Here is a 27773-nt window from a genome sequence, read left to right on the forward strand (position 1 = left end):
TGTTACTGAGGGTGGGTTACAACTTTACTATATGAATTTTAGGGCAAAACAATTCAGCCCTTAACAGGCTTTAACATATACCAAACTCTATCTAATGGGGGCTTCTGGGTGGCTCATATGGTACAGAATTTGCCTGCAATGCAAGAGACTAGGGTTTGATCCCTGGGTTGGGAAGATTCCCCCGGAGAAGACGAGTCATAGACAAGGCCAGATCATGGCGGGCTTTCCAGGTGACTAGACTTTTAGTTTGTACTTGGTGGCTGTGAAGGTCCTGGAGGGTTCTGAGCAGAGCAATGACATGATCTGATAGAGGACTTAAAAAAATGATTCTGGCTCCTGTGTTGAGAATATTCTGAAGGGGGCAAGGAAAGAAATAGTTATTACACGTAACCAATATACCACTATCCTATAAATTACAATCAGCTGAGATAAAAAATAAACAGAAACTAAAATAGTCCCTGGTGACCGCCTGCTCATTCTAGTCCCTATGGCTGCACATAGAGGCTTTGCAAATAAATGTCAGGGTTGAAAATAACACCAGTATGTACAGGTAGAGTAGGTAAAAAAAATTTTATTTACTTACTTAAATTCTCCTAAAATATAAAAACCAGAATGGTTTCCTGAATTACAGCTTTTGGCAGTAAGTAAAGGTCAATGCAAAGAACAGTAAGCCCCAACTTTCTGTAACAGCTTTTATTCTTTCCCCTAAAAAGTGCCCACTTTCCTAGAGACATTCATTTAGATGAGACATATATGAGTTTTTATTGCTAAAGTGCTAAAAATCATGTAATTCCTGTGACTCTAGATGAGGATTACAACAGGAAGAAAGCATTAATTTAAATACTCCAGGTCACTGCAAATCCTAAACAGTCCCTGTTTCCTGTGACAGGAGAAGAATCTGACATGTACATACTTGAACTAAAATCTAGGCCAAAATGCTCTAAAACTTCATCCACCGGTTTGTAATTCAGTTATATACCATAAGACTTATTCAAATCTAATTATGTGGTAACAAGACCTGAAAGTGTTTTGTAAAAGTTTGTTTTAAAAATCCCTAGATAAACTTAATCTGCTAATTTTCTATTCTATTTTCTATATTTTTCTTTGTTTTATCTGTCTCCTTTGCTTTCCACAAGTTCCCAAGGACAATCCCTACAAAAATTATTAGTCCTATTGTTCGGTTGGAGGTGAACTTTTCCCAACAGTCCTCAGGTCTGTGGATGTCCAGAGTGTAAATCTAGGAGGAAAGAGCACATGCCATGTGAGACCTCAGCATCACAGATAAACATGTCACTATGAAGAAGATAACGTTGTAGAATTTCAAGCAATAGGAAGCCTTTAATGCACCTGAGACTATTTCCCAACGTAGAAAATGATCGACCATATCTTTCAACGGATAGCCTCTAAGCTGTCCTAAAAACCAGCTCTTGACAGGTGGAGGAACACTTGGACAGGCAACACATGCCATTTTTAGTTCTACTTAGAAAGTTCTTCCTTACACTGATTGATCTAAGATCTGCTTCCCCCAGCTCCCACCCTCCATTTTAGCCTTATCCTTTGGAGCAATGTTTCTCAACAGAAGAGCAAGTAACATTTGGGCAGGACAGCTCTCTACTGTGCAGGGCTGTCCAATGCATCAAGAGATGTTTAATGTACCTGGTGGCCCTCACTGTCTACATCTTAGCATTTCGTGTCTTATCTTGCCTTGGTCTCAATGCCAGTGGGACCCGAACATGTGAGTGATTAGTTTGCTAACCATCACATTTACACAACATGGTTGTGTTGATCAGTTTGCTTTCAGAGTAATTCAACTCAAGTCACACCATTAAGACATTGCTCAAATTTTTATAGACATGCATCAGAAATAATTCCAAGAAAATCAGAAGGAAAAAAAATATCTAGGTTTAGGTTCATACTGTTTCTCTAAAATAATACAGCTAGCTTTTTTATATGGCATACTAGGGCAAAGAAGGGACAGTCAAATCGGTATAATCCAAGCAATTGTTTTAGGAAGTGTCTTGCTTGGTAAAACACAGAGGGCATTTTGTTTAAATGATTTTTATAATTTATGCCAAGGGAAAAAGAGGGAAAGGAAAGAAAAAGACCAAACCTGGTGAGTCAGATGGGCCCCTACAGCAGCCAGGGCAGCGTAGTAGGGCGCAGTCTGACCACTGTTCACTCCCACCAGGCTCAGAGCCCCCAGCATGGACACACTGAAGCCACTGAGCCACTTCTTGGTGTCTTCACGGAACCGCAGTGCCGTAGACTTGAGCCCAATCAAAGCATCATCTTTCTTATCCTAACATTGGAAAGCAGTAAGAAATTGATTTTACTGAGACTTAATTCACATACCACAAAGTTCACCATTTTGAAGTATGTAATTCAGTGCATGCTCAGTCACATCAATCATATCCGACTCTTGGCAACCCTATGGACTATAGCCCACCTGGCTCCCCTGTCCATGAGATTCTCCAGGAAAGAGTAATGACGTGGGTTGCCATGCCCTCCTCCAGGGCATCTTCCTGACCCAGGGATCGAACCTGCATCTCCTGCATTGGCAGGTGGGTTCTTTACCATTAGGGCCACCCAAGAAGCCTTGTGCAACCATCACTAACATCTCATTCCAGTAGAAACTGTGTTTTAAAGACCACGCAGGGACTCCCTAGTGGTCCAGTGGTAAAGAACTTGCCTTCCAATGTAGGGCGTATGGGTTCAATCCCTGGATGGAGAACTAACATCCCACATGCTGCACGGCAACTAAGACCATGTGCTGCAATAAGAGAGCCCGCGAGCCTCAACTAGAGAAGGCCACGTGCCGCAACAAAGACCCAGCATAACGAAAAAATAAAACCATAGAAACCATGCAGATATACCGTAAGTTGTAAAAAATGGCAGTAACTCAGAAACACTGTTGATCAAATATGAATGTGCAGGCCAACTCGAAGTTAAATGTAACTGCTAAAATGATCTTCCAGGTCTATGCATCACTGTACTTTTACAATCCTACACTGACTTTTACTAAATCAGAAATCAAACTCAAGTCTAATTCTTCACATAAGCTCTTCTTTACTTCAGAGTTCTCAAATCTCAATGATTTCCTATATATTTCAATCTTGTGAAAATCAAACATGTAGAAAAACGATCACTTGCTACCTAACCACAGCCATTCAGATTTCACGTCCGGCTCAGTTTATTCCTTGCTTCTCCTGTCAAACCCTTCCTGTTTAAGTAGAGCTAGGTCTTGATGATACACTCACACATGGCAGACTGGTCTCTTCTAGCAACTTTATTTGTAAGCGTTTCTATTTATTGTTGTAATCACGGTCATGTGACATTAGAGACTGCATGCAAAGTGGGCATGGAGGGAATGTACCTCAACATAATAAAGGTCATATAAGACAAATCTACAGCAAACATACTCTATGGTGAAAATCTGAAAGCTGTCCTTCCAGGGTCAGAAAGCAGATGAGGATATCCATTCCTGCCACTTTTATTCAACATAGTACTGGAATTCCTCGCTAGAGCAGTTGAGCAAGAAAAAGAAAGAAAAGACACCCAAATTGGAAAGGAAGAAGTAAAACAGTCACTAGTGGCAGATGACATGGTTTCATACATAGAAAACCCTAAAGACGCTGCCAAAAAACTATTAGAAATTATAAATGTGTATAGTAAAGCTGTAGGGGACCAATTTGACATACAAAAATTTGTTGTATTTCTATACACTGAGCATGCAGAAAGAGAAATTAAGAAAATAATCTCATTTACAGTCACAACAACAAAATGCCTAGGAATAAATTTAACCACGGAGGTAAAAGACCTAGAGTCTGAAAATATGAGGTATTGTTAAAAGAAATGAAGACAAAAAGAAATGGAAAGTTGTTCCATGCTGATGGATTCAAAGAATTAAAATTACTAAAATATCCATACTTCCTAAAGCAATCTACAGTCAATCCAACCTCTATCGAAATACCAACAACTTTCTTCATAGAAACAGAACAAAAAAATCCTAAAATTTGTATGGGACTACAAAAGACCCTAAAAAGCCAAAGCAATCTTGAGAAAAAAGAACAAAGCTGGAGACATCATATGTCCTGATTTCAAATTATACTACAAAGCTATCATAGTCGAAATCACATGGTATTGGCAGAAAAACAGACACATATAGATCACTGGAAACAGAATTGAGAGCCCAGAAATAAGCTCACCTGTACATGGACAATTAATTTACAACAAAGGAGCAAAGAACATAAAATGGAAACAACTTTCTTTAATAAATGGTGTTGGGAAAACTAGACAGCCACGTGCAAAAGGAATGAAACCAGACCACTATCTTATATCATACATAAAAATTAACTCAAAATGGATTCAAGATTTGAATGTAAGACCTGAAGCCATAAAACTCATAGAAGAAAACATAGGCAGTACACTTCTGACTGATGTCAGTCTTAGTAATATCTTAATGGATATATCTTCTCAGGTAAGCAAAACGAAAGCAGAAATAAATGAATAAGACTGCATCAAACTAAAAAGCTTCTGCACAGCAAAGGAAACCATCAACAAAGTGAAAGGACAAACTACCAAATGGGAGAAGATATTTGCAACTCATATATCTGGTAAGATGTTAATATTCAAAATATATAAAGAACTCAACAACAACAACAAAAAACCCTAGTTAATAAATGGGCAAAGGGTCTGAACAGACATTGCCCTGAAGAGTTTTTCTAAAGAACACATACAGATGGCCAACAGGCATATGAAAAGATGTTCAGCATCATTAATCAATAGGGAAATGCAAACCCAAACCACAAAGAGATATCACCCCATGCTTGTTAGAATGGCTATCAGAAAGACATGAATAACAAGTGTTGACAAGGTGAGGGAGAAAGAGGAGCCCTCGTGCACGGCTGGTGGGAATATAGACAGGTGCAGTCACTGTGGAAAGACAGAAGGGAGATGCCTCAAAAAGAACAGAGCAGAACTGCTGTATGGTCCAACTAGTCCACTTCTGGGTATCTACCAAAGAAAACGAAAACACTAATTCAAGAAGATACATATGCACCCCAGTGTTTATCACAGCACCATATACAAGCTAAGATATGGACGCAACCTCAGTGCCCATCAACAGATGAACTGACAAAGATGTGTTATATACACACACAATGGAATACTATTTAGCCATAAAAGGATAAAATCTTGCTATTTGCAACAACATAGATGGATCTTGAGGGTATTATGCTAGATAAAATATTATATTACATAAAAAGTCAGACAGAAAAAGACAAATACCATACAATTTCACCCACATGTGGAATATTAAAAAAATAAATGAACAAACAAAACTAAAACACATAGATAGAGAACAGATTAGTGGTTATCAGAGGGGAAGGGGCTGTGGGCAGGGCAAAATGGATAAAGGGAGTCAACAGTATGGAGATGGGTGGAAACTAAACTTCTGGTGGTCAGTACCTTGACGTGTATACAGAAGTCAAAATACAATGCTGTACAAATGACACACATAACGTTATAAACCAATTACCTCAATTTTTTTAAAAAGCCTAAAGAAAAAGCTTTCCTTTTAATTTGCTTCTTATTTTAAAGTTCTTACACAAAACAAAAGAAAACAAAACAAAAAACAACCAACAGTTAAACCAAAGTTACAAAAAAGGATATTTTTTTACCTGATGGGCATAGATAGTATCGTATATCAGAGTCCACATAATTCCAGAAAAATAGAGAGGAAGGCAAACAGATGGATCACAGGAGCCCTTGACAGCAGACCATCCAAGCAATGCTCCCCAATTAAATGTCAACCCTACAATCAGCGAAACAGAAAGAGAAGAAAAGTCTAAATGTACTTTAGAATCCACAGGGGAGGAAGGCGGCATGTGCATGAGGTGCTTCCATGTATCAGGCTCTGCGTGTGCTGCTTTCTCACGCTTCTTTCTTAAATCCTCCCAAGTGTCTGTGGTAGTTATTAGCAACACTTTACAAAACAGGAAAACAGAACCCGAAATCATAATTAAAAATTACATTGCTAACAGAGAGAATATCCCGCGATAAACAGGGGGTTTCGTGGGAAGAACATGTGTCCTACCTAGTATGACGCCTGGCACAACCAATAAATAGGAGATGCCTTAGGGTTTGCACTCAGACCTGTCTGAGTCAAACTCCTGTGTCCTTTTCTTTATTGCTGTATTTCCCCTTCAAGTTACAGAAACAAAGAGCACAGACAGAAACACTGGTTCCTTACCCCCTCTCTAAGGACTGTAAACAAACATCTGCATGGCGACAACTCCTAAGTATCTCTGTGTCAGCCTAATCACTTCTCTCAGCTTCAGATCAGATACTGAGCTGCCTGCTAGACATCCCCAACCTGCAAGTCGCTCAGGCACGCCCACAAGCATGCTCTGTGGGACCGCAGATGAGAGGCACTTCATCAGCTGACGAAGAGGGAGTCTAAGTGGAAACAGGCATCGTCGGGGGGAAAAACAAAGGGTGTCTGAGAAAAGCTGTCTGGGACTCACTGAGTCTGAGGGACCTGAGGGACTTGCTCCTTCAGGGTGGTGAGTGTGTTTCAGTCATTTTTATTTTTCTAGCACTTAGTATGATTCCTGACACAAAGTAAAAGTTAGGGTTTCAAGAAATACTTAAATATACTAGCTTTCTTAATACTCTTCAAGATTATTCTAGGAATAGAATAGAAAAGTCAAGGAACAGTTCTTTTTGCAATAGATTTTGACTTACGTACCTATCTTCCTCTTTCTACCAAATGTGCCGAGTGCTACGTTAGATGCAGCACCATCCATATATAGAGAATACTCTATCTCCCAGGCGTCTACAGTTTATTAACGGGGACAGAGGGCAGGCTCTCAGCGTCTTCCTGTTGAACTGCTGCTGTTGAAATGAGTCGTGCCACATGAGAGTGCTATGAGAGAGACTGGCTAAGTCTAAGGAAGCTTCACAGAGAGGGAGGAAGCTCTCACAAACTGTGCCCCTTCTCAGTCCATGGCATCCTTAGGACACGTAGGCTCGAGGCAGCTCATTTTTTTCTTCATGACATACCCAGATTTTTAAGACCATTTCAAGAAATAATGATGATGACCTTAGTAAATGTCCAAGATTTTTTAGCCAAAAAAGCAGCTAATTGCCCTTTTTAAAAATATGACAATGTATTCCTGGTTTGGAAAATTTCACGACTGACCTGACATGTTATCTCTGTCACATTACACACATGTGTGTATGATATTATATATAAAAGCATAGCTTGAGGGTATTGAAGGAGATACTTAAGTAGTTATTTCAAGCTCACCCAAGGCTAACTGAGGCCAGTATGTAATTCGTTTCATTAGCGGGTAGGTGATGACAAGAAGTAGGGATGCTGCTCCAAGAGCTATACTGAAATCAAGAAAAAAAAAAAAAATTAAAAAGATTAGTGTCACCATCTCTTAAAAATCACCAAAAGATAACAACAGTAACACTAATTAGGAAATGATTTATCTTAAATTATACCTTTTTATTTGGTAAAATTTTCTTCCTAGACTTTGATTCCTGAACTTTAATTAGTATAAAGGATGATTAGAAAATACCTAAAGTGCTATACACAGGGGGCTCAGCTCAGTGCTGTGATGACCTAGAAGGGTGCAATGTGGGGTGAGGGGTGAGAGGGAGGCTCGAGAGAGGGTCTATATGTATACTTATGGCTGATTCGCATTTATGGCAGAAACTAACACATTATAATGCAATTATCCTCCACTCAAAAATAACTTAAAATACCTTCAGTTTATAAACAACCAAACAAAATAAGAATAGCTAACACATATATTGCTTTCCTGTATTAGACTTCCCTGGTGGCTCAGATGGTAAAGCATCTGCCTACAATGCGGGAGACCCAGGTTCAATCCCTGGGTTGGGAAGATTCTCTGGAGAAGGAAATGGCAACCCACTCCAGTACTCTTGCCTGGAAAATCCCATGGACGGAGGAGCGTGGTAGGCTACAGTCCATGGGGTCACAAAGAGTCGGACACGACTACTACTCTAACGGCTCTACATATGGTTAAGTCATAATAATCTTCACTACAACCCTAAGAGATGGGCAGTTTTATCCTTCTTGGTTGGTTGGTTTTTTTTGGCGGGGCGGGGCGCAGAGGGAAAAACTAAAGCACAAAGAGAAAGTAATCTGCCACGTGTCATAACAGCTAGTCAGCAGCGGGGCTGGACTCAGGCCTAAGGCATCTGGCCCCAGAATCCAACACGATATTCCCCATATGCTACTGCCTGTCTAAATTTCACTTTAAAACATCGAGACAGCAGGTAAACTGAGATGTCCTAACAGAGAATGGGAGTCCAAATACTCCTCCCTGTACGCACGACAAGGCATTATTTCTCTGGAGGATAAGGTCACAAAGCACCTAGGAAAGGAGGAAGACATCAGATGTTCTCAGGATGCTCACAGCTCACCCGGCATTACCCCTCCAGGAATAACCTTTCAAAGTGTTATCACTCGACTGATAAGATACCACTAGACTATCAGGATAAGATATGCAGTAAGTCTAGTCTCCATATGCTTATTCGCTGAGCTCCTCCTCTTTTCTGTCTTATTGAAGCACTATGTAGTAAGCAGCCATCTGATACACAAAAGTTTAATTCTGTCTGCGTTTAAGAGGTTCACAAATGAGTCCTTTTTCTTCTGTCGCTGATTAGGAATACGACTCTGGGAAAGACCTTTTTTTTGCAAAGTGAGTACAATCATTCCTGCCTCTCCTGCCCCTACCACTTCAGAGACACTACGTGGATAGGAAAAATTACACAAATGGGTTTACACACACACTCCCATGCATGCACCTAGAAAACCTAGGAAAGTGCCTTGAGTCCTTGAGGGAACACACAGCGCAAGTCCTGGAGGTGGTGTGAGCGAGTGAATGAGTGACGTCGCTCAGCCGTGTCCGACTCTTTGCGACCCCATGGACTGTAGCCTGCCACACTCCTCCGTCCATGGGATTTTCCAGGCAAGAGTACTGGAGTGGGTTGCCATTTCCTTCTCCAGAGAATCTTCCTGACCCAGGGATTGACCCCAGTCTTCTGCATTGTAGGCAGATACTTTACTGTCTAAGTTACCAGGGAAGGATAAATGAAATTGCTGCTCTCATCATTCCTTTGGCCGAAAGCATTCCTGACTTTATACAACATGCGGTGATTTACTTAGATTGTTAACTTTACAGATGTTTGATTAGGTACTAAACAACTTTGTGATTCAGGTATTTTGATTCTATCTTATATCTACTTCTGTACCAAATGAGAGATTTTATGCATGATTATGAAAAACACATTTACTGTACCTGTAGTAATTCAGACACAGAAGAATGCCCAGGGCCAAGGTCAGCTGTCCCCCAAGAAAAACAAAGGACTGAAACGTTGAAATGTCTCCAGCAGCTATTGGGCGACTTGCTGTTCTTGTAACCTTAACACATAAAACAGATCCCTTAGCGTTGAGAAATAGCTCAATTATTTACTTAAACATTGACTCAAGAGACTGGCCCATGGTACCCACTAACACAGATACATGAATAAAAAGTGAACACTGGAAGTACTGCCAAGAATCAAAGTTCCTATTTAAAACAGCTTTGAAAAGAACTAAAAAGTCCCACCATTCACTCCTCTTTCTGTCGCCCATCCCCATCTACAAACAAAACAAAGCAACTTCCCAATCTAACTAGCTACCCAGCTTAGCAAGTATATGCTCAATTTCTAGAGAGCAATGAGGGACAAAATTAACGGGACTGTCAGGAAGGGAAAGTGCAGAGCAAGTCAGATAAGGGTGCTATCATGTGAGTATGGGGAGCACTACAACAGATGTCAGCTATGAAGAAAGAAGACAGATTATGTGAGTCTGAAAGTGGGAATGGGGCTTCCATGGTGGTCCAGAGGCTAAGACTTCAAATTTCCAATGCAGGGAGCCAGGGTTTGAAACCTTGTGATTATTCTAAACTCAACCACAAATAAACAGCATAACCAAAATTTTCAGCACTGCTGGAAGTTGAGAACTCAGGGTCTGGTATCAGAGAGCCTAGCATTTGAATCTAATTCCATCACTTATTGGCTCTGTGAATTCTGGCAAATTACTTGACCTCCCACAGGTTTAGGTTGCTGCTGCTGCTGCTAAGTCACTTCAGTCGTGTCTGACTCTGCGTGACCCCATAGATGGCAGCCCACCAGGCTCTTCTGTCCCTGGGATTCTCCAGGCAAGAACACTGGAGTGGGTTGCCATTTCCTTCTCCAATGCATGAAAGTGAAAAGTGAAAGGGAAGTCGCTCAGTTGTGTCCAACTCTTAGCAACCCCATGAACTGCAGCCCACCAGGCTCCTCTGTCCATGGGATTTTCCAGGCAAGAGTACTGGAGTGGGGTGCCATTGCCTTCTCCAAGGTTTAGGTTACTTACTTACTAAAGGAAAAAGAGAAAGAGAGGGAGAGGTAATAATAGTACCTACTTCACAGTGCAATGTCTGATGCCATAAATATTTACTATAATTAATATATTTTGTATGACTTATATCAAGGGTTCAGCAAACTATGGCCTGTGAGCCAAATTCAGCCTTCTGTTTTTATATGGCACTATGAGGTCCAACCAGTCCATTCTGAAGGAGATCAGCCCTGGGATTTCTTTGGAAGGAATGATGCTAAAGCTGAAATTCCAGTACTTTGGCCACCTCATGCGAAGAGTTGACTCACTGGAAAAGACTCTGATGCTGGGAGGGATTGGGGGCAGGAGGAGAAGGGGACGACAGAGGATGAGATGGCTGGATGGCATCACTGACTCGATGGACATGAGTCTGAGTGAACTCCGGGAGTTGGTGATGGGCAGGGAGGCCTGGCGTGCTGCGATTCATGGGGTCGCAGAGAGTCGGACACGACTGAGCGACTGAACTGAACTGAACTGATGAGCTAAGAATGGCTTTTACTTTTTTTGGTGATTGAAAGTAAATCAGAGAAAGAGTAAAGTATTGTGCCACATGCAAGCAGGCTGAAATTCAAATTTCAGTATCCATAAATAAAATTTTATTGAATCAGTGAGATGCCCATTTCCTTACATACTGTATGTGTCTGCTTCCATGCTGCAACAGAACGCAGCAGTTACAACAAAGACTACATGGCCCACAAAGCTAAAATATTTACTGTCTGGCCCTTTAAAGAAAAGTTGTGCTGACCAGATTTAGAGCATGCCTCACTGTGCAATGAAACAGTTTGTCAGAAACTGTAATGATTCATCTTGGTCAGTGCCAGAACTGGATATTTTATCCTCGATTTGTAGTTTTAAGTAATAATAATATTTATGTTCTTATATTTGACTTAGGATATTATGCTTATTCCTGCCAGTATTTGAGTGTTACAGTAGACTACTTAATCTAAGAGTCATATACACATCACATTGTTGAGTCCTTATAACGACCGTTTTTAGCCACTTGAAGTTCTTGCCACTTCTAAGTTTTGGGAAACTGAGACGGAGAGGCTCAGGAACTCCCCAAGGTCACAGACATGAAGGTAGCACAGTCAGTCCAGTCCCACCAAGCACGGTACTAGTCACAAGATTACACTGCCCCTTCAGGACAAGGGAAACTGCCTGGCTAAACGTGAGAGCTGAAAATAAAGCACCCATCAAAAGACTAAAAATGATGTAACATGATAATCAAAAAACATATTCTATGTGGTTTTTATGGAACTAGAATGCTCACAGCTGACAAAACCAAATCATTAACACCTGCGCACTGAGATTTTGGGACATAATGTTTATCACATGACTAGCAGACTACATCCATTCTGAAGGAGATCAACCCTGGGATTTCTTTGGAAGGAATGATGCTAAAGCTGAAACTCTAGTACTTTGGCCACCTCATGCGACGAGTTGACTCATTGGAAAAGACTCTGATGCTGGGAAGGACTGGGGGCAGGAGAAGAAGGGGACGACCGAGGATGAGATGGCTGGATGGAATCACTGACTCGATGGACATGAGTCTGAGTGAACTCCAGGAGTTGGTGATGGACAGGGAGGCCTGGTGTGCTGCGATTCATGGGATCGCAAGGAGTCGGACACGACTGAGCGACTGAACTGAACTGAACTGAGCAGACTACATACCTTATCAACAAAACACATTTGGTCCATATAACCTGATAGCAATTCACTTATCATTTAATGTATCAGCAATTTACTTAGTCATCTACTATATTAACCAAATGGAGAAGGAAATGGCAACCCACTGCAGTATTCTTGACTGGAGAACTCCATGGACAGAGGGGCCTGGTGAGCTACAGCCTATGGGGTCACAAAGGGTCGGACACGACTGAGCAACACACACACACACATATTAAACAAAACCTTCAGCCATAAACATATACTTATGGATATACAGCCTTTAAGAAACTGTAAGGTAAGCATTACAATTTGACCAAGCTTTTCAACCCACTCCCTCAAAGAGATGCTCACAACATTTTAAAATTCATGTTAGCAAAACCAGAGCTATAAAACACTCACTTAAGTGCTCTGCTGTACGTCAACACAGACTCTGGATTCTTCTAATCAGTGAAAAAGGCATGGGGGAGATGTAAGATATCTAATCAGTTCCCTTTTATCTAGGGAGAAAAAAATTTACTTAAGAGAAAACTAAAATGGCTCTATTTTGTTAATTTTAGAAGTAGAAAAAGTTGGTCGGTTTGATTATGTTATTTTAAAGTTAATTATGTTATTTTTTAATTAAACTTTTAGAGATAATTTGTGGATTAATATGCAATTAAAAAAAATCTCTGTATTTTAAGAAATATAGAAACCCTTTGTATCCATTATCCAGTTTCCTCTAAGGGGAATATTCTGTAAAGCTTTACAACATCACAATCAGGAAACTGACACCAAGCTGCTCTAAATGTGTTCAATAATTATTCTGAAGGGATATACACTAGTATACCCTTGTTCATATGGTTATACAGAATGAAAAATCTACCAGGAAGTGCAACCTCCCAAATTAAGAAAGTATGCATCGCTTGGCATGGATCAAGGCATCCCAACTGGGTCAGTGAGACATAGAGATGCCTTTACTGTGGATCAAGTGACTCTCTGCTACTGTCCTACCCTCCAGCCACACACACAAACCCACAGTTGCAACCATAAAGCATCACAGACTTTAGCTCACAGCCATGCCTCTGGATTCCCTCTACCTAGAGTGGCCTTCACCTTCCAGCCCAGACTTTATTTTTGGCATCTTATTCTGTCATAGTTTGAAAGTCACCTTACCCTACCTGAAAAAGTCTCTCTAACCCCGTCCATGATGCTAAGGTAAGGTAGGTGGTCTTCAGTAAGTTTCTTTATGGACACTATCTCTTGATAGCTAACAGTACTAAACTGAAGTCAGCAATGTTATCTTTCATCCATGCAATCCCAGAATCCGTCACTGTGTCTCATTCACAATAGGTATTTGATAAATGTTTTTGTATTAAAAAAAATACTAATGTGAACTAAAAATCTAGATAGCATATTAAACCTAGATAGCATATTCAAAAGCAGAGACATTACTTTGCCAACAAAGGTCCATCTAGTCAAGGCTATGGTTTTTCCTGTGGTCATGTATGCAGAGAGTTGGACTGTGAAGAAAGCTGAGTGCCAAAGAATTGATGCTTTTGAACTGTGGTGTTGGAAAAGACTCTTGAGAGTCCCTTGGACTGCAAGGAGATCCAACCAGTCCATTCTAAAGGAGATCAGCCCTGGATGTTCTTTGGAAGGACTGATGCTAAAGCTGAAACTCCAATACTTTGGCCACTTCATGCGAAGAGCTGACTCACTGGAAAAGACTCTGATGCTGGGAGGGATTGGGGGCAGGAGGAGAAGGGGACAACAGAGGATGAGATGGCTGGATGGCATCACTGACTCGATGGACGTGAGTCTGAGTGAACTCCAGGAGTTGGTGATGGACAGGGAGGCCCGGCGTGCTGCAATTCATGGGGTCACAAAGAGTCGGACACAACTGAGCGACTGAACTGAACTAAACATCATTATAGGTATGCTTTACTTAAGGAAAACTCAGACTTATAGGAAAGACAAACCCCAGAAGATTATTCACTTTATGTGTTATATGATTATTTACTTTACATAATTCATCCTGGATTTCTTACAAATTGAATATTTATTTGATTATTTACTCAAGCATTTAATGAGCTTGTACTTGTTATAGTATGGCTGCTGGAATAAAAGGCAAACAAAATGGACCTTTCCCTTGGGAAAATAAATATAATGTATCAAGTTTTAAATGAAGTTTTCTCTTGGGGCTTGGGGAAGGCAGATAAGGAACACTGGCATTTTCTATCCTTTCTATTTTTTGTATTGAGTGTTTCAGAGTAAGCATGTATTGCTTTTTCTAAGGAGGAAAAAAAGATGAAATTATGTTTTGCAAATGCTAGTAGGGCTGCCTTGGTTCATTTAAATTAAGGTTAGATTTACACAAGAATGGTTATGGTCCCAAAAGTTCTCAAAGGAAGGGCTGACAGTTCTTTCAGGCACCCCCAGGTTCAGGATGGAATTTTCACTTTCACTTCTAATATCCTTACTCTGGCCTTCCAAGTTTGAATTTATGTTGTAAAAAGGAAGTGCACACGGCCCCCGCAGCTGCTCCTGGGTTAAGAAAGGTAGCTCTCTGCACTTTACAACACCAGCTATTCAGAGGATACCGGCACTTGTTATTTCAGTGAGGACACTAAGTGATCCTGTCCCTTTGTGTGGCATTCAAAAGGCAGGCCACGGTCTTACTCTGCAGAACTGAGAGGAGTCCCTGTGCCTTTCTGGGATGAATTTACCTTTTTATCATAGTCCTGGTCCCACATGTCGTTAATAGTACAGCCGGCTCCACGCATCAGAACGGCTCCAGTGCCAAACAGAGATAACATGTACCAATCTGGGAGACAGCCTGGGTCTGCTGCCAGACCGATGCTCCAAGTACATGGCAGATACAGCAGCCAGGTTCCTGAGCAAAAATAAAGAGACAAAACAGGGTACAGAGTCAAGTCAGTTAACTGCTTTCGTTCGCTTGAACGCTGCAGCCAAAAGAAGTAAGGAACACAAAGGCAAAACCACATGACAAAACTGGGAAAATAAACTTGAAACTCATGTCACGGAGGGCTATTCTCCCTAACATGTAGGGTTCCCAGAAACTGGAGAGACATCAACAGCCCAACTGAAAAAAATGGACAAAAAACATAATGGAAAATGCAAACGGCTTTTATACCAATGAAAAGATACTCAACCTGATAAACACACATCAAAACTACATTGAGATAATATTTTTTCACCTATCAGGTTGACAAAAACCAAAGTCTGACATACTCTGGGGATTTGGATACTCATGTATTTCTGATGAGGTCACCAACGATTCTATGGAGGACAGCTGAGAATTTTTACTATATATGTGTGTGTATGTGTATATATAGGCACATGCACATACATACTACACAAATATATACATTTGAATGTATGTTCATAAACTATGCCAGGAAGCACTCATTAGAAACTGATAATAACAATTGCTTTCAGGGAAGAGAACTGGTACGGAAAAAGCAGCGGAAGACTTAGTTTTCACTTTACATACACCCTTGTACCTTCTGAATCGTGTCATATGCATTATTATATGTGTGGATTACCTGCTCAAAAAAGTGAATAAAACTATTTATTGTTGTTAACACAATATACTAAAATGACTTGGGGAGAGAGGAATTAACCTACTTTTTTTAAATAAAATATTTTGCTAGAACAAGACGTGCACAAATATGAGTAGTTCTGGTACCCAGCTCCTAAACTAGATGAAATTAAGCTAAAACCAAGGAGACTACAGGGATGGATATTTCACACATCAACTTTAGTAGATATCCAATTTTCAAAAGAATAGATATCCAATTTTCAAAAGAAAATCTTTCAATGATTGTTTGGATATAGCACCTATTAGATAAGTTCTAACAATAAACTGTGGAAAATTCTGAAAGAGATGGGAATACCAGACCACCTGACCTGCCTCTTGAGAAACCTACATGCAAGTCAGGAAGCAACAGTTAGAATTGGACATGGAACAACAGACTGGTTCCAAATAGGAAAAGGAGTACGTCAAGGCTGTATACTGTCAGCCTGTTTATTTAACTTCTATGTAGAGTACATCATGAGAAACGCTGGGCTGGAAGAAGCACAAGCTGGAATCAAGATTGCCGGGAAAAATATAAATAAGCTCAGATATGCAGATGACACCACCCTTATGGCAGAAAGTGAAGAGGAACTAAAAAGCCTCTTGATGAAAGTAAAAGAGGAGAGTGAAAAAGTTGGCTTAAAGCTCAACATTCAGAAAACAAAGATCATGGCATCTGGTCCCATCACTTCATGGCAAATAGATGGGGAAACAGTGGAAACAGTGTCAGACTTTATTTTTTTGGGCTCCAAAATCAATGTAGATGGTGACTGCAGCCATGAAATTAAAAGACACTTACTCCTTGGAAGAAAAGTTATGACCAACCTAGATAGCATATTCAAAAGCAGAGACATTACTTTGCCGACTAATGTCCGTCTAGTTAAGGCTATGGTTTTTCCAGTGGTCATGTATGGATGTGAGAGTTGGACTGGGAAGAATGCTGAGCGCTGAAGAATTGATGCTTTTGAACTGTGGTGTTGGAGAAGACCCTTGAGAGTCCCTTGGACTGCAAGGAGATCCAATCAGTCCATTCTAAAGGAGATCAACCCTGGGATTTCTTTGGAAGGAATGATGCTAAAGCTGAAACTCCAGTACTTTGGCCACCTCATGCGAAGAGTTGACTCACTGGAAAAACTCTGATGCTGGGAGGGATTGGGGGCAGCAGGAGAAGGGGACGACAGAGGATGAGATGGCATCACTGACTTTATGGACGTGAGTCTGAGTGAACTCTGGGAGTTGGTGATGGACAGGGAGGCCTGGCGTGCTGCAATTCACGGGGTGGCAAAGAGTCGGACTCGACTGAGCGACTGAACTGAACTGAATTGAAGCTTTCCTTTCCTACTAAGAAATATAAGAGTACAACACCCACCCCTCCCTCCTCCCCAATCCCTCAAATGTGTCCCTCTGGCATGACGATTAATTTAGGCTGATTATCTTTAAGAAACAGAAGATTGAGGAAGTTTTCTTGTTATAGAATAGTGCTATCATCAGATAACTGCCAAAAACATGGGCTAGGTGTGCTGTAGGAAACTTGGTAGGACCTGGAGACCAGAGATAACTGTTTATTAAACATCTGCTTTTCTATCTCCAGTGAATTATCTTCCTCCCCACCCCTTTGAGGTTCCAAACCACTACCTACAATATCCTGCCATGTCTTTAGCTAAAGATGGTATTTATGATGAGGATATTTTGACCATTTTGGTGAGTTGCTCAGTCTTCTTGAGTCTCTCTCCTGCATTCATACAATGAAACTTTTGTTTGATTATCTCCTATTAATGTGTCTCATGTCAACTTAATTCTTAGACTTAGGAGGGTGGAGGATAATTTCTTCCTCCTCAAAAAGTGAAAACAGGACATGTGGCTAAAGAAATCAGATACTGCACAAAAATGGTCAGATGACAAAGTCCTTAGGCTCATGTTTAAGCCTCATTAAATTCAAGCTTTATTCATCTGCAAATATTTATAAAGCACATCTTTGTACTAGAGATGTTCCAGGAATTGTGAATACAATGGTGACTAAGAGAGAGATGGTTTCTCCCTTCCTACAGCTTGTAAATCAAAAGGGAGAAACCCAGTTAAGCAAACAATAACAATAAAATAGACCAATTCAACAACAGGGCAAGTACAGGATCCTACAAAGGCATAAGACAGTGCCACCCAAGTTAACTGGGGACGGAGCAGGGAAAAATCAGGAAAGCTTTTCCAAAAGGGGTATAAACACACACTGCAGAAAAGGCAAGGCAAGGAGAGGCTAAGACACAGGAAGGACCAATCTAGAGCTGAATTTAGGTTGTCCTGGATAGACTCACATTCAGTGTGTCCCATCTCAAACAGTAACAACAATAACGTTCGGTAAACATTTGTGGAGTGTCAGGCAGTGCTCCTGATGCTCTCTCCATACAGACTCATTTAATTGTCAAAGACACCCTTATAAAGCAGGCACTGTTATTACTCCCATTTTACAGATGAGGAAACAGATGCACAGAGAGGTTAAGTAATACACAGTGGGTTTCAGAACTTCCTTTTCCCTGCACCTACCAGTAGAGTTCGGAGGGACAGGAGTGGCTAGCTGAACCTGTTCTGTTCACAGGCATTTTCCTGATGCAATAAGAACTGAAGGTTTCACTTAAAGAAGAATTCTGAAGACAAAGATAGCATTTCATGTTGGTGTCAAGATTTCCTTGGCCGTAAGTCTGTGTTATAGGTTCTGCATGCACTGATGGGAAGCTGTAGGGTACTCCTATAGATGAGGAAGGTTTCTGTAATGAAGGTTCTAGTGTCTGCTCCTACCAAGTTATACCAGACACTCAAGTATATTAAATTTGAACGTTCAGTCTTTCTTATCTAGAAAAGAGGGGAAAGAACACCTACCTCTTAGAGTTGTTATGACAATGCTAATGACAGTGATAATGGAAAACAATTAAAGTTCAGTGTTTACCTGCGACAGGTGCTGTCATCTAATACTTTTGATTCTCACAATGAACGTATGCGGTAGGATATTATATTTACTTAACAAACACAGAAACTGAAGCACTGAGAAAGTAATTTGCCTAAAGCCACACAGACAAACCTAGCCAAACCTGAAAGAGTCAGTCGCTCAGTCGTGTCTGACTCTCTGAGACTCCATGGACTGTAGCCCACCAGGCTCCTCTGTCCATGAAAATTCTCCAGGCAAGAATATCAGAGTGGGTTGCCATTCCCTTCTCCAGGGGAATCTTTCCGACCCAGGGATTGAACCCAGGTCTCCTGCACTGCAAGCAGACTCCTTACCTTCTGACTCTTCGCGACCCCATGGACTGTGGCCCACCAGGCTCCTCCATCCATGGGATTTTCCAGGATTAGAGTATTGGAGTGGGGTGCCATCGCCTTCTAGGCAGCACATTAAAAAGTAGAGACAACACTTGCTGACATAGGTCCCTAGAGTCAAAGCTATGGTTTTTCCAGTAGTCATTTACAGGTGTGAGAGTTGGACCATAAAGAAGGCGAGCGCTGAAGAACTGAAGCTTTCAAACTGTGACGTTGGAGAAGACTCTTGAGAGTCTCTTGGACTACGAGGATATCAAACCAGCCAATCTTAAAGGAAATCAACCTTGAATATTCATTGGAAGGACTGATGCTGAAGCTGAAGCTCCAATGCTTTGGCCACCTGATGCGAAGAGCCAACTCACTGGAAAAGACTCTGATGCTGGGAGAGATTAAAGGCAAAAGGAGAAGGGGGCGGCAGAGGATGAGATGGTTAGATAGCATCACGAACTCAATGGACATGAATTTGAGGAAATTCTGGCAGATAGTGAAGGAGAGGGGAGTCTGGTGAGCTGCAGTCCATGGGGTCACAAACAGTCCAACACAACTTAGTGACTGAACAACATAGATAAAACATGGCAGAATTCAACGTGGCTGGAATTCAAATCCAGGCAGTTTGCCTCCAGACTATCACTCTGGATATCTAAATCTCTATATAACCATGAATTCCTTCTTTTTCTTTTGCCCTCCTGATACTCAGCAACATGTCTTTGTCTTCCCTATGACACTTTTGCGACTGACTATCAACATAATATTTTCATTCTGTTCTCTCCCATGAAGAAAGGTAGTGAGAATACAAATAGGTTTTAGAAAGATATATTCATTACATAAAAAGTAAAAACTCTCTGCACAACAATGTGAATTTACCTAGTTCCATTGAACTGTACAGTTAAATATGGTTAAAATAGTATGATTTATGTTATGTGACTTTTACCACAATAAAACTTTTTTTTTTAAAAGAAAAGGTAAAGACTCTCTGGAAAACTACAGATAAATTGAGCAAGCATTCTGAAAGGTGATGAGTGGACCAGGAGCTTGTGTAAACCGAGTCTAAGATTCATGTGCTAATAGATACTATCTTCAAGACACCACCAACAGCCATAAACGCAGTAAAACCAGTTACACCAATTTAGTGGAAAGAGCGCCACCTGCTGCAACTTCCTGAAATAATGTAGTCTGTGACATGGTTGTAGGAAGTTGTAATCCTTTCCGAAAAACAGTGAAACCCACTTTTTAACAATAGCAAACTTCAGCAAATTAAAACATCACACATAGGGGCTTCCCTGGTGGCTCAATGGTAAAGAATCCTCCTACTAATGTAGGAGACATGGGTTCGATCCCTAATCCAGGAAGATCTCACGTGCCACAGAGCAACTAAGCCTGTGCACCACAACTACTGACCCTCGAGAATGCCCATTACTGAGCCCACGTGCCGCAACGACTGAAGTCCGTGGGCCTAGAGTCTGTGCTCTGCAACAAGAGAAGCCACCACAGTGAGAAGCCCCCGCACCACACCTAGAGAGTGGCCCCTGCTCGCTGCAACTAGAGAAAAACCCACGCAGCAACCAAGACCCAGCACGGTCAAAAATAAGTAAAATTATAAAACCATACACATAATACCCACAAAAGAAGAATTTAAGCAAAGAAAAATCAAATCTGGAATTCTACTACTGTCAAGTTATCATTCCTGGCATACAGTAGGGGCTCAAAACGATGCTTGCTGAATGAATTATAATAGTACTGAGAGTGCCCAGGTGGGGCTAGTGGTAAAGAACCTGCCTGCCAATGCAGGAGACGAAAGAGACCTGGGTTCAACCCCTGAGTCAGGAAGATCCCCTGCAGGAGGGCATGGCAACCCACTCCAGTATTCTTGCCTGGAGAATCCCATGGACAGAGGAGCCTGGCGGGCTACAGTCTACAGGTTTGAAAAGGCAGACACGACTGAAGCGACTTAGCACACGGCACAGTACTGAGACTGTTAATAGGTTGTCTGAAAAGTCCTACAGTCATCTTATTTAGAACCAAAGCAAGCAGGCAGGTATCCTCCTAACATACTTAATACTACTTACCCAGTCTTCTCCAATTCCAATTTCTCAAGTAATGGCTAACATTCTCATGCATTTATTATGTTAAGCACTGTTCTGAGGACTTGACACTTATTAAATTCTCATGACAACTTTAGAAAGTCAGTATTCTTAGTATCCTCATTTTATAGATGAGACATGAAGGCCCAGAGGGGTAAAGTAACTTACCAGAGGTCTCTCAAGTGAGCAGAGTGAAGATTCAAAGAAGTCTGGCTCTAGAGTTTTACTCATATATAAACTCTTTACAGTCTCTTATTATGTGGTCGAGCCTCTAAGAGAGAAGCCAGAGATTTATGGAAATGGGACTTAGAGCAGTTGCTGATATTAGAAGCCCATAAGCCTACACTACGTACGGCTCTGTGACACATATCACAACAGAATAACATTAGGCTTCAGGTTAGAATTAGGCTTAAAATTTTATGCCTATCAACTTGAATCTGGCCCCAAATGCCATGGGTCATGACGACAGGACTGTGCCTACCATTTAATTGACTTTTTCACTTTAACTGCTGATTGCTATAAATTCTTAGTGCTCTGATCTCAAATTGGTAGTGCATAAATTTAGAATACCAAAAACAAGGCCTAATTTGGGGGTCTTAGCTGAGCAAAGGTGGAGGGACTATATCTAGGCATTTGAATGTATTTATCATCCACTGCTTAAAAAAAAAAAAAGAAAAAGTTGGCTTAAAGCTCAACATTCAGAAAACTAAGATCATGGCATCCTGTTTCATCACTTCATAGCAAATAGATGGGGAAACAGTGGCTGATTTTATTTTTCTGGGCTCCAAGATCACTGCAGATGGTAAGTGCAGCCATTAAATTAAAAGAGGCTTACTCCTTGGAAGGAAAGTTATGACCAACCTAGACAGCATATTAAAAAGCAGAGACATTACTTTGCTAACACAGGTCCGTCTAGTCAAGGCTATGGTTTTTCCAGTGGTCATGTATGGATGTGAGAGTTGGACTATAAAGAAAGATGGGCACTGAAGAATTAATGCTTTTGAACTGTGGTGTTGGAGAAGACTCTTGAGAGTCCCTTGGACTGCAAGGAGATCCAACCAGGCCATCCTAAAGGAGATCAGTCCTGGGTGTCCATTGGAAGGACTGATGTTGAAGCTGAAACTCCAATACTTTGGCCACCTGATGTGAAGAGCTGACTCATTGGAAAAGACCCTGATGCTGGGAAAGATTGAGGGCAGGAGGAGAAGGGGACGACAGAGGATGAAATGGTTGGATGGCATCACTGACTCAATGGACATAGGTTTGGGTGGATTGCAGGAGTTGGTGATGGACAGGGAGGCCTGGCGTGCTGCGGTTCATGGGGTCACAAAGAGTTGGACACGACTGAGCGATTGAACTGAACTGAACCATCCACTGCAATGGTACATGCCGTCAGCCAAATTACCTGGAGTTCAGCCTCCACCCCACCCTCCCCTCTGTGTATTCTTATTCCATCCAGCTCTTATCCAGCCCTGATGCCCACTATTTTCTATGCTCAACTGGGGTTCCAGATGAGCTTATATCCTTAGTGTACCAACACTCTATACTTGAGTCTTTGCAAAAATAATTCCCCCACCAATGAGGAACTCTTTCCTCCTCTGCAAAATCTACCTGTCCTTTGAGGCAGGGGTCCCCAATCTCTCGGATCTAATGCCTGATGACCTGAGGTGAAGCTGATGTCATAATAATAGAAATAAAGTGCACAATAAATGTGATGCGCTTGAAAAGTGAAGCGAAAGTGAAAGTCGCTCAGTTTTGTCTACCTCTTTGCGACCCCATAGACTAAATAGTCCATGGAATTCTCCCGGCCAGAATACTGGAGTGGGTAGCCCTTCCCTTCTCTAGGGGATCTTCCCAATCCAAGGATCAAACCCAGGTCCCCACATTGCAGCTGGATTCTTTACCAAAGATTCTTTACCAAGCCCAAAATGCACTTGAATCAACCCAAAACCATGTCAGTCCCCCACAACCCCCAACATTGGGAAAAACTGTCTTTCTTGAAACCAGTCCCTGATGCCAAAAACACTGGGGACCACTGCTCTGAGGTATACTTTCTTCTCAACTTTTTTCCAGCAATGAACATTCACAATAATTACTCTTTTCCCGCTGTACTTACTATCTGTATCACTTATATTTGATCCCATACTTTCCCAACTCACCCAATACTTTGTTACTTTTTTTTAAACCAGACTGGGAGTTCTCTGAAAGGACAAAGTGGCCACAGCTCTTTCTATCCCTAAGGCTAGACGATGTAGTAGGACTTCAATCTTTCAATATTACTGCCAGGGTCTTCTAGACACTAGAAATAAAAGTCCCATATAAGTGGAGTTTATGCTGTATTGGAAAAGTGTATCAACCAATAAACGCATAAGGCTAGCAGCGAAGGTTATGAAGAAAAATGAGAGGTAAAGAGATAGAGACTGCAGTGAAAGGTGAGTATGTTACACAGAAAAGTCAAGGAAATCCTCCCTTAGGAGGCGACCGTGAGCTGATAAGTAGTAGACAAGTACAATGCCTGCAGCATTCGAATGAATTAAATCTTTGTGCTACAAACAGTGCAGGGCAAAGAGCTAAGAAACTCAGCATCATCCGGTCTGCTCTCCAGAGAGCCTTGGTTTCCTCTGCATTTGCTTTGGGGGCCTTGCAGCATTAAGGGAAAGATGAAACATAATGAATGTGGAAATGCTTGCACACTGTGCTACTGCTAAGTCGCTTCAGCCGTGTCCGACTCTGCGTGACCCCATAGACGGCAGCCCACCAGGCTCCCCCGTCCCTGGGATTCTCCAGGCAAGAACACTGGAGTGGGTTGCCATTTCCTACTCCAATGCATGAAAGTGAAAAGTGAAAGTGAAGTCGCTCAGTCGTGTCCGACTCTTCGCGACCCCATGGACTGCAGCCTACCAGGCTCCTCCGTCCATGGGATTTTCCAGGCAAGAGTACTAGAGTGGGGTGCCATCGCCTTCTCCGCTTGCACACTGTAAATCTGCGCAAATCCAGGGATGCGGGCACGGAATTTCCGCTCGATTCATAACTTGCAAACACGGTCTGTGGGATGAGCGGAGTTTCTGCCCCGCTCAGGCGCTCAGGATTCAGGGAGCGGGTGACAGCCGGCCGGGCACTTCGGAGATCGCCCTGTTCGGGTTTCTCGCGGGTAAGGAGCACCTAGAGGCCAAGCCGCGGCTTTCGGGCTTCATTTCCAGCCCCCGGACCGCCGCGTCCGTCCGCACTCACCTATGGGCTTGTCCAACCGCATGAGGCGCAGGTAGGGCTGCAGAGGGCGGGGCGCCAAGTTCACGACCGCGGCTGCCGACAGGCTCAGCGGGCGCCCGCGCGGCCCCCGCCCGGCCGAGGGCTGCCAGTTCGCCGCTTGGAGCCCGCGGGCCGCGTGCACCAGGGCCAGGGAGCGGCCGCGCGCGCCCCACAGCCATGCCTGCGTCCCAGCCCGCAGGCCCTGCACGAGTCTCGCGCCGCCAGCGCCCAGCATGGCGCTCGGGAGAGCCTGGACCCGCAGCGGCCTGACGTCATTCACGAGCGTCAGGTCAGCGGCAGGCTGCGGGGTGACGTAAGCGGGATGACCGTCCGCGCCGGTCCGGCTCCATGGCCCAGTGGCCTGATCCTTTCGAGTAACGTGAAGTGAAAAGTGTCGCGGTCACCTAGCGCTGTGAAGGAGTTCCTCAGAGGAAGGAATTCCTGGTATCAAAATACGTAGCAGTTGTTATAGGGAAAAGTAAAATAAAATAAAACCACCTGAGAAAAACCTACGGAAGCCCAATACTGGTTTGCAGTAGAAACTGTTTCCTTTTTAAAGCTAAAAGGTCACCAAACGGCCAAAAGCCAAGAAGGTAAACTAAAGCCATATTCAGGGTTAAGGGACGTTCACTGCACAAATGAAAACCTTAAATTTGATAGTCAATTCAGAGTTCGCATAACCCAGAGGCAGCGAGTGTGTGGGCTCCTGTGAGCTTGCAGCTGGAACATCTGGTCTGAGCACTTCATTCTAGTCAACTCCTGGGTGGCCCTCTGTGCCAGGCTCCTTGACAGGCACTTTACATGTATTATCCCATTTAATCATTACTGAGTGACTGTGGGCAAGTCTTGCGTTTGAATTTTAGTGTTCCAGGGAATTAGGTTAGTCTTAAGCGCCTATCTTTAAAACCCGGATCAGTAATTCAGTGATATCTTGAGTCTCCAGTGGTGGTGGTCAAGGAAGTAGTCCTTAATAAATTTAGGAAACTAGTTCACACTAGTTCAGTAACTCCCGAAGCTTGCTCAGATTCATGTCCATCCAATCGGTGATGCCATCCAACCATCTCATCCTCTGTCTTCCCCTTCTCCTCCTTCCAGCTTAATGGGGAAGAAGAAACATAATGAATGTGGAAGGGCTTCCATACTGAACACTCTGTTTAGTTGTAGACAGTGGGATCCAGGCACTGGGAAATGTTATTCTATATTTGTAAAGGAAAAGACACATTCTCCTGTACCTATCTATTCTCAACTACAGCACTATATGATTTGTGACACCAGACGTGTGGATTTCCCACACATCAAACGCTTCTGCAACACTCAAGTGTCCTGAAATTTTACTCAATCCTGGCGCTATCTAGCTGGAGTTTGCATCAGCTCCCACAGGTTTTAGGCTGAGTCCTGTAAGATTGTTGATAGTCCCCTTTCAGTGAAAGTGGCTCAGTTGTGTCTGACTCTTTGGGACCCCATGGACTGTAGCCCACCAGGCTCCTCCTTCCATGAAATTCTCTAGGGAAGAATACTGGAGTGGGTTGCCATTTCCTTCTCCAGGGGATATTCCCAACCCAGGTATTGAACACAGGTCTCCTTCAGTGCAGGTGGATTCTTTACCTTCTGAGCCACCAGCAAAGCCCGTCAAAAGTCTGGATTGTTACCTGTGCTTCTGAGCTATCCTTGTGGGGGAGGAAAAAAGTTTTCCTCTGCCTCTCTAGGTTCTTTTGACTAGTCTCAGACTTAATTGACATGAGACAGATTAATAAGAGAAAGTGAAATTTAATTACATTTGTAGGAGGAATCCTAACATGAGAGCCCCCAGAGACAGGTAAAATGAGGTATATATGATCTCCTGGACTAAAGAGAAAGGGATAGGGGTCTGGGACTTCAAAGAGAAAGAAATTTCACAGAGGGAACAAGAAGAGCAAATGTTTGGTAAACAAATATTTGCTGGGCCATATAGAAATAATAGGACACAGAATTTCACTTTTTTTATCAAATGTTTTTTAAATGAAGTTTTATTTATTTATTTTTATTTTATTTTGGTCATGCTGCATGGCTTGTGGGATCTTAGTTCCCTGGCCAGGGATTGAACCTGTGGCCCCTGCAGTGGAAGCTGAAGTCCTAACCCCTTGACTGCCAGGGAATTCCCCAGACAGAGAATTTTAACAAACAGATTTTGCTAGGTTCCTCCCTGTCTACCAAACCTAGCTCACATTGTACTGTACTTATCTATGGTGATAGCTCCCTTCCTGGAACAAATCCTCTTTCTCCAGTTTGTAGGCAATTGAAGAGGGAAGGAGATAAAAACTCTTCCTGATCCATTTGTTTTTTTAGAAAACAACCAGTCTACAGTAATCTTCACGCCAAAGAGACATATTTTGGGGTGATAAATTTTGCTCCCAGGTGGCACAGTGGTAAAAGAATCCACCTGCCAACGCAGGAGACTCAAGAGACACAGGTTTGATCCCTGGGTCAGGAAGATCTCCCCGAGTGGGAAATAGCAACCCACTCCAGTATTCTTGCCTGGAAAATCCCATGGACAGAGGAGCCTGGTGGGTTGCAGTCCATGGGGTTGCAAAGAGTCAGACATGACTGAGGATGCATGCATTTGCCATCCAGATTAATTTACTAGAGTGACTCAGAGAACTTAGGAAAACATTTCACTTACCAATGATCAGTTTTGCTTTTTTTTCTTAATAAAAGAACATAACTATGAAACAGATAGATGGAAGAGATGAACAGGGCAAGCACAGAGCTTCCACTCTCTTTAGACAGATACCACTCTCCCTTCACCACCATGTGTTCCCAATCCTGAAGCCCTTGAACCCTGTTCCTTTGGGGTTTTTTGGAGGCCTCATTATATCGGCATGATTGACAAAATCACTAGCCATTGATGACTGAACTCAGTCTTTTGTCCTTCTGCCCCCTCTGGAGGTCTGAGTGGGAGTAAAAGTTCCAACTCACTAACAGGTGGTTGGTTCTTCTTGCTGCTAGCCTCCATCCTGCAGGACGTCCCACTCCAGTATTCTTGCCTGGAGAATTCTATGGACAGAGGAGCCTGGCTACATACACTCCATAGGGTCACATAGAGTCAGACACAACTGAGCGATTAACACAGTCACTTCTAAAAGTCCCCTCTTTAGTATAAATTCTGCTGTGCTCAAAGGGGGTTCCTTACGAATGAGATAAGACACTCTTACCACTCAGGAAATTCTAAGGATTTCAGGAACTTTGTGCCAAGAACTGGGGGCAAAGATCAAATCTTTTTCTTATATGACAATATTATATAAATATTCATAAATATGTGTTCCATATATAAATGTTATAAACCCACTCCAGTGTTCTTGCCTGGAGAATCCCAGGGTCGGGGGAGCCTGGTGGGCTGCGTCTATGGGGGTCACACAGAGTCGGACACGACTGAAGTGACTTAGCATGTATATAGAAG

At 42.3% G+C, this 27773-nt stretch overlaps 1 protein-coding gene and 1 non-coding gene across 2 annotated transcripts; one reads left to right on the forward strand and one right to left on the reverse strand.

Moving 5' to 3' along the window:
* Positions 1-555: 555 nt before the first annotated feature.
* COQ2 (coenzyme Q2, polyprenyltransferase) lies at positions 556-24832 on the reverse strand. The gene is made up of 7 exons (XM_069594546.1): positions 24320-24832; positions 14830-14996; positions 9336-9457; positions 7310-7395; positions 5679-5812; positions 2111-2299; positions 556-1237 (listed from the first exon to the last, which is right to left on the reverse strand). Exons 1-7 carry the CDS (start codon positions 24570-24572, stop codon positions 1073-1075), a joined length of 1116 nt encoding a protein of 371 aa, XP_069450647.1. The 5' UTR covers positions 24573-24832; the 3' UTR covers positions 556-1072.
* On the forward strand, positions 7842-7913 carry TRNAC-ACA (transfer RNA cysteine (anticodon ACA)). Its single transcript has one exon. It is a non-coding gene; the product is annotated as a tRNA-Cys (tRNA).
* Positions 24833-27773: the final 2941 nt, after the last annotated feature.

Source organism: Ovis canadensis, chromosome 6 (assembly GCF_042477335.2).
Source record: "Ovis canadensis isolate MfBH-ARS-UI-01 breed Bighorn chromosome 6, ARS-UI_OviCan_v2, whole genome shotgun sequence".
Classification (NCBI taxonomy): Eukaryota; Metazoa; Chordata; class Mammalia; order Artiodactyla; family Bovidae; genus Ovis; species Ovis canadensis.